This window comes from Pongo abelii, chromosome 10, assembly GCF_028885655.2.
Source record: "Pongo abelii isolate AG06213 chromosome 10, NHGRI_mPonAbe1-v2.0_pri, whole genome shotgun sequence".
In the NCBI taxonomy this organism is placed as follows: domain Eukaryota; kingdom Metazoa; phylum Chordata; class Mammalia; order Primates; family Hominidae; genus Pongo; species Pongo abelii.
The window spans coordinates 53,789,633-53,797,500 of NC_071995.2; the positions used below are offsets into that span (position 1 = coordinate 53,789,633).

General features: G+C 47.0%; 1 protein-coding gene and 1 pseudogene across 2 annotated transcripts in view; one reads left to right on the plus strand and one right to left on the minus strand.

The window, feature by feature from the left end:
* Positions 1–4,521: 4,521 nt before the first annotated feature.
* On the plus strand, positions 4,522–4,845 carry LOC129049384 (glutathione S-transferase P-like; annotated as a pseudogene).
* Positions 4,846–5,630: 785 nt separating this feature from the next.
* PYM1 (PYM homolog 1, exon junction complex associated factor) overlaps positions 5,631–7,868 on the minus strand; it is a 27,988-nt gene continuing 25,750 nt past the window's right edge. For both annotated transcript variants that reach the window (XM_009247878.4, XM_002823385.5), the window contains exons 2-3: positions 7,611–7,704; positions 5,631–6,580 (exon numbers count right to left, since the gene is read on the minus strand). In XM_009247878.4, the coding sequence (XP_009246153.1) occupies positions 6,097–6,580; positions 7,611–7,704 (578 nt within the window). In that variant the 3' untranslated portion in view covers positions 5,631–6,096. The remainder of the gene's footprint in view (positions 6,581–7,610; positions 7,705–7,868) is intronic.

The window sequence follows — 7,868 nt, forward strand, 5'->3', positions numbered from 1 at the left end:
TGCAGTGGTGCAATTTCAGCTCACTGCAACCTCCATCTCCCGGGTTCAAGTGATTCTCCTGCTTCAGCCTCCCGAGAAGCTGGGATTACAGGCACACACCACCACACCTGGCTAAGTTTTTGTCTTTTGAGTAGAGACAGAGTTTCACCCTGTTGGCCAGGCTGGTCTCGAACTCCTGGCATCAAGTGATAAACCCACCTCGGCCTCCCAAAGTGTTGGGATTACGGGCGTGAGCCACCGCACCCAGCTGATACTTTTACTTTACAAATTTTTAAATTTTTTGTTAACTTTTTGACTCTTTCGTAAAAAACACTTAGCTTAAAACAGAAACACATTGTACAGCCGTACAAAAATATTTCTTTATATCCTTATTCTATAAGCTTTTTTCTATTTTTATTTATTTACTTATTTACTTTGAGATGGTGTCTTGCTCTGTTGCCCAAGCTGGAGTGCAGTGGCGCGATCTCGGATCACTGCAACCTCTGCCTCCCGGGTTCAAGCAATTCTCCTGCCTCAGCCTCCTGAGTAGCTGGGATTACAGGCACACACCACAGTGCCCAGCTAATTTTTTTTGTATTTTTAGTAGAGACTGGGTTTCACCATGTTGGCCAGGCTGGTCTTGAACTCCTGATCTCAAGTGATCCGCCCGCTTCGGCCTCCCAAAGTGCTGGGATTACAAGGCGTGAGCCACCACGACCGGCTCTTTTTTCTATTTTTAAAATTTTTATTTTATTTTATTTGTATTGTATAAACTTTTTTGTTAAAAACTAAGACATGGGACAGGTCGCAGTAACTTTTAGTAATGTTTTAGTAACTTTTAGTCTCTACTAAAAATACGAAAAAAAAACCATAGTTGGGTGTGGTGACACACGCCGTAGTCCCAGCTACTCAGGGAGGCTGAGGGAGAGGAGAATTTCTTGAACTCAGGAGGCAGAGGTTGCAGTGAGCCAAGATCGCACCACTGCACTACAGCCTGGGTGACAGAGGGAGACTCCATCTCAAAAAAACAAAACAAAACAAAAACAAACAAACAAACAAAAACCCCTAAGACATGGGAGCTGGGCGTAGTGGCTCATGCCTGTAATCCCAGCACTTTTGGAAGCTGAGGTGGCCTGACTGCTTGAGCCTAGGAGTTTGAGACCAGCCTGAGCAACATAGTCAGAACCCATCTCTAGAAAAAAATTTTTAAAATTAGCAGGGTGCGGTGGCACACGCTGTAGTCCCAGCTACTAAGGACGCTGAAGTGGGAGGATCACCTGAGCCCAAGGATTTAAGCCTGCAGTAAGCCGTTATCATACCACCGCACTCCAGCCTAGGTGACAGAGATCCTGTCTCAAAAAAAGAAAGCCGGGAGTGGTGGCTCACGCCTGTATCCCAGCACTTTGGGAGGCCGATGCAGGCAGATCACTTGAGGTCAGGGGTTAGAGACCAGCCTGGACAACATGGTGAGACCCTGTATCTACTAAAAATACAAAAATTAGCCAGGCATGGTGGTGCACCTGTAATCCCAGCTACTGGGGAGGCTGAGGCAGGAGAATCATTTGAACCCGGGAGGTGGAGGTTGCAGTGAGCCTAGATCGTGTCACTGCACTCCAGCCTGGGCAACAGAGCAAGACTCTGTCTCAAAAAAAAAAAAAAATTAACTGAGCGTGATGGAGTAAGCCTACAGTCCCAGCTACATAGGAGGCTGAGGCAGAAGGATCACTTGAGCCCAGGAAGTCAAGGCTGCAGTTAGCTGTGTTTTCACCACTGCACTCCAGCTTGAATGACAGAGAGGTGCTGCCTCACAAAAACAAAAACAAAAGCTAACACACATATTAGCTTAGGCCTACACAGGATCAGGATCATCAATATCACTGTCTTCCACCACCACATTTTGTCCCACTGGAAGGTTTTCTGGGGCAATAACACACATGGTGCTGTCATCTCCTATAACAATGCCTCCTTCTAGAATACCTCCTGAAGGACCTTCCTGAGGCTGTTTTACAGTTAACTTTTTTTTTTTTTTTTTTTTTTTTGAGACAGATTCTCGCTCTGTTGCCCAGGCTGGAGTGCAGTGGCATGATCTTGGCTTACTGCAACCTCTGCCTCCCAGTTCAAGCAATTCTTGTCCCTCAGTCTCCCGAGTAGCTGGGATTACAGGCGCGTGTAACCACACCTGGCTAATTTTTGTATTTCCTAGTAAAGAGGGGGGTTTCACCACGTTGGCCAGGCTGGTCTCGAACTCCTGACCTCAGGTTATCCACCCACCTCGGCCTCCCAAAGTGCTGGGATTACAGGCGTGAGCCACTGAGCCCGGCCAATAATGGCTTTTAAAGTATAGATTCCTGTAAGATATCTAAATTTACAAAGCATCAAACATCTCTGTATAAGCCAATTAAATCTCACATATAAAATCTCTATAATTTTATAGGGATCCTATGAAAGGGAACTCAGGCTGCTTTTGGTCTCACACTTGACTGGGGTGCACAGTCAAGTACTCATAAACTGTTCAGCTGTGTGTGAGGCACTAATTGTCCCCCATCTTCTGTTCTGCACATGACTTGCAGCCTCATTCAGTCAAATATTTGAGAATGTACTATGTCAGGGACTGAGGATGCAGTGATGATAAATACAATCCCAGGGCTTGAGGAGTTCATAGTTTAATAAGGAGGAGGGTTGTCTGGGCACAGTGGCTCACGCCTGTAATCCCAGCACTTTGGGAGGCCGAGGCTGGCAGATCACCTGAGGTCGGGAGTTCGAGACCAGCCTGACCAACGTAGAGAAACCCCGTCTCTACTAAAAATACAAAAATTAGCCAGGCGTGGTGGTGCATGCCTGTAATTCCAGCTACTTGGGAATTACATATATATTACATATATATATATGTATATACACACACATACATATATACACATATATACATATGTACATATACATATATACGTATATGTACATACATATACATATATACGTGTATATGTATGTATATACGTATATATGTATATACATATATATGTGTGTGTGTGTGTGTGTGTGTGTATACGACTAAAGGAAGGCTTCCCAGAGAGAATAACATTTAAGAGAGCCAAAGGCTAAGAAAATGTTCATTAGGAGCCAGGCTTGGTGGCTCACGCCTGTAATCCTAGCACTTTGGGAGGCTGAAGCAGGCAGGTGGCTTTAGCTCAGGAGACCACCCTAGGTAACATAGTGAACCCCATTTCTATCAATTAAAAAAAAAGTTCATTAGGGGGTCAGAATGTGTTCTAGGCAGAGGGACAAGCAGAGGCAAAGGACTGAGACTCAGACAGAATATGGTTCATTTGAAGAACTGAAAGAAGTTCAGTACAGCTGCAGCATTGAGTTTGATCATAGTTGGAGAATGGAAAGACATGATGCTGGAGTTAAGTAGGGCCAGATTATATGTGAGCTTATGAGTCAGGCTAAGAACTCTGAACTCTTGAGATAGTTCATTACAGATGACTTCCCACTCCTTTCATCTCTACCCCCACAGCTAGCTAGAGAAAAAGGCTGTGATAAATGAGGGTATGGAAACCAGAGGACATGTAAAAATTAAGTGACAGATCTTTTGGGTGTAAGTTCCTCTACATGTATCACTAATTTGCTCCACAATGCCATCTTGGGGTGGCATCTAAGAAGGTGAAATTTCAAAAGAGCTGTCCTAGGTGCAGCTGTGAAATAAGATTATCTTCAGAAACAGTAAGGAAGGTACAAAACTCCCATTGCTATTCAGCACACTAATGGCAACATATAAATTAACATGTCAAGTTAAATTTGTTCTAAGTTTCATTTGATTATAACACTAATTCGTTTACTGAAGTCTCAGCAAACATGCAGAAATTAGTGTTGCTAATTTGGTCATAAACTCACAATTTTTAAAAATTAAATATCTCTGGCTGGGTGCAGTCGCTCACGCCTGTAATCTCAGCACTTGGGAGGTTGAGACAGGTGGATCATCTGAGATCAGGAGTTCGAGACCAGCCTGGCCAACATGGTGAAACCCCATCTCTACTAAAAATAAAAATAATTAGCCAGGCGTGGTGGTGCACGCCTGTAATCCCAACTACTCAGGAGGCTGAGGCAGGAGAATTGCTTGAACCCAGGAGGTTGACATTGAAGTGAACCGAGATCATGCCACTGCACTCCAGCCTGGGCGACAAGAGCAAAACTCCATCTCAAAAAATAATAATAATAATAAATAAATAAATACCTCAGGCTTGGCTCGGTGGCTCACGCCTGTAATCCCACCACTTTGGGAGGCCGAGGCAGGTGGATCACCTGAGGTCAGGAGTTCAAGACCAGCCTGACCAACATAGTGAAACCCAGTCTCTACTAAATACAAAAAATTAGCCAGGTGTGGTGGTGGGCACCTGTAATCCCAGCTACTTGGGAGGCTGTGGCAGGAGAATCGCTTGAACCCAGGAGTCAGAGGTTGCAGTGAGCCAAGATTGGGCCATTGCACTCCAGCCTGGGCAACAAGAGGGAAACTCTGTCTCAAAAATAAAGTAAATAAATAAATAACTCACCCTCATCTACACCAATTATGAGGTGGGCAAGGGTGACTTATGTGAAGGCACTGCCCAGGCAACTGAAGCCTTTTGAGACCCTGCCGTCCCAGAACCAGAGAGGCTAGGCCTTCATTGTGGGCGACCAGATATCCTTCGTTTACTACAACCTCCTGGACTTGCTGATCCACGAGGTCCTGGCCACCAGCTGCCTGGATGTGTTCCCCCTCCTCTCGACCTACATGGCACACCTCAGCGCCCGGCCCAAGCTCAAGGCCTTCCTGGCCTCCACTGAGCACCTGAACCACCCCATCAATGGCAACGGGAAACAGTGAGGGCTGGGGGGACCCTCAGCGGGAGGCAGGGGCCGTTTGCCTCCCTTTCTCCAGGACCAATGAAGTTTCTAAGAGAAAAAAAAAAAATTTAAAAGAAATATTGGGCTGGGCGTGGTGGCTCACACGTATAATCCTAGCACTTTGGGAGGCTGAACTGGGTGGATCACCTGAGGTCAGGAGTTTGAGACCAACCTGGCCAACATGCTGAAACTGTCTCTACTAAAAATACAAAAATTAGGGGCGGGTGTGGCGGTGGGTGCCTATAATCCCAGCTACTCGGGAGGCTGAAGCAGGAGAATTGCTTGAACCCGGGAGGCAGAGGTTGCAGTGAGCTGAAACCGCGCCACTACACTCCAGCCTGGGAGACAGAGTGAGACTCCATCTCACAGAAAAAGAAAAAGAAAAAAATATATATCGGCTGGGCACGGTAACTCACACCTAAAATCCCAGCACTTTAGGAGGCCAAGGTGGGTTGATCACCTGAAATTAGGAGTTCAAGACCAGCCTGGCCAACATGGTGAAACCCCATCTCTACTAAAAAATTAGCCAGGTGTGGTGGTGGGCACCCATAATCCCAGCTACTCAGGAGGGAGGCTGAGGCAGGAGAACTGCGTGAACTCAGGAAACAGAGTTTGCAGTGAGCCCAGATTAGGCCACTGCACTCCAACCTGGGCAACAGCACAAAACTCTGTCTCGAAAAGAAAAGAAATCACTCCCGATACTTGTCTTCCTGTGCCAAACTCAGGAGATACAATATCTACTAGGAGTTGAAAATAAGGAGGCAAAGCCAGACATGTCTACTTGTGTTTATTCTCGTTTTTGCTTTTTTATTAAAAAAAAAAAAAAAAAAAAATGAGGGATGGAGAGGGAAATAACCCATAAACACCGTGAACAGGAACCAAGACTCCAAGACTTGGGCATACTCCCTTTACCCTCAGCCTCAGTTCTCCAAGAGATTCCCACCCACCTGATTTTCTTTTAAACAAGACACCCAAATCAGCAGCAAAGGTACCTGGGGTAGTCACTGAGATTTTGAACACTGGGAATGGGAGGGGGAAAGTCCAAAAAGTAGAAGTTGGGAAGAAAAGGGAAGGATTGAGGGAGATGCTAGGCTCTGGAGGACAGAGCTGGGCCGCAAGAGGTGGAAGTAAGCCAGTATGGGGGGTACCCCTCCTGACTGCTGTTGCCCATATTCCCCCAGACCCCAGAGAGCCCCATGGTTTGTTCTGCAGTCCATTCCCTATTCCCCAAAGGCCTCAGAGGCCTAACTCCAAGTCCTCTAACTCCTCTTCTAGCGCCCTCCTCCTTGCTAGTTTTTCCAGCTGCTCTTTGCTGGGCTGGCTGACTTCCCCAGCCTGGATCCGCTGCTGCAGCTCTTCCACCTGCCGGAGCTTCTTCCTTAGGTTCTTTATCTTCTTGGCTTTCTCAGTGGTGGCAACTGAGTCAGGCTGGTCAGATGCAGCTGTGGGGGCTGCCCGGGAGCCCTGTGGAGCACTGTGGAGTTGGGCTGTCTCTTCCAGAGACACCTTATCAAGAGTCCTGCTCAAGGCCTCTGCCTCTCCTTTCTCTTGCTGCTGCCGCCTCTTCTCCTTTCGCTTCAGGTTGCGTTTGGCTGTCTTGGAGAGGCCTGGTTCACCACCTTCAGGCCTGGATGGGGTGACAGGAGCAGTGGCCTCAGGGCTTAGCCCTGGGGGCAACTCTGGTTTACTCTTGAAAAACTTCACGTACTTGTTTTCATATCTGCAGGAAACAAAGGATGTCAAGAGTTTCAGAGAATCACTGACTTTTTGATCCCTTTTCTTAAACTTCCAAACACTTCATCCTCATTACATTCTTGCTTCCTTTTTTTGTTGTTGTTGTTTTTGTGGGGTTGTTTTTTGAGATGGAGTCTCGCTCAGTTGCCCAGGCTGGAGTATAATGGCGCAATCTCAGCTCACTGCAACCTCCACCTCCCGGGTTCAAGCGATTCTACTGCCTCAGCCTCCCGGGTAGCTGGGATTACAGGCGCCTGCCACCACGCCTGGCTAACTGTGTGTATTTTTAGTAGAGATGGGGTTTCACCATGTTGGTCAGGCTGGTCTTGAACTCCTGACCTCAGGTGATCCACCGATCTTGGCCTCCCAAAGTGCTGGGATTACAGAGAGCCACCGCGCCTGCCTGTTTGTTTTTGAGACAGAGTCTCGCTCTGTCGCCAGGGCTGAAGTGCACTGGCGCAATCTTGGCTCACTGCAACCTCCCACTTCCCGGGTTCAAGAGATTCTCCTGCCTCAGCCTCCTGAGTAGCTGGGATTACAGGCTCGTGCCACCACGCCTGGCTGACATTTGTATTTTGTAATTTTGTATTTTTAGTACAGACGGGGTTTCACCACGTTGGCGAGGCTGTTCTTGAACTCCTGACCTCAAGTAATCCACCCACCTAGGACTCCCAAAGTGCTCAGATTACAGATGTAGGCCACCGGGCCTGACCACCTTTCTCTCTTTATGGTCCCTCCCCAACTTTCCTCTGCTCTGCAGGAAAGATGCAGCGAAGTCCCTAGAACCTAAAGCTCTGGAGGTTCTAATGAACAGAGGTCAAAAGTATAGGACTAGTGATCTGTAACCCTCACTCATCCCTGAATCCCAGACTCTTTCTCTCCTTTCTCAGATAGTTGCCCCTCCTTCCATTTCCTTGGGGCTTAGGAGAGTCCTCCCTGAACTTGTAGGCATAAGGATATTCTATCCTTCTGTAGGGACCCCAACAGAAAACCCCTACTCAAGCCTAACCACATACACTGGGACCTCCTCCTGGGGCACATATCCTTCTTTCACCCTCCGCTGCTTGCGCCAGGTCCCGTCAGGTCGCTGTGTTGACGCGATATACTTGCCTAAAATAAGAAAAATTAAGTTGAAAATTACTCTTATTTTCAAACATTTTACAAGATGAGACAAGAATGTATAAATGTACATACCATCTTTCAGCACCCATTCATCCAAATGCAACCATTAAGGCTCCTTTTCTCATACCAACACTCAATCCCTCTCTCATTAT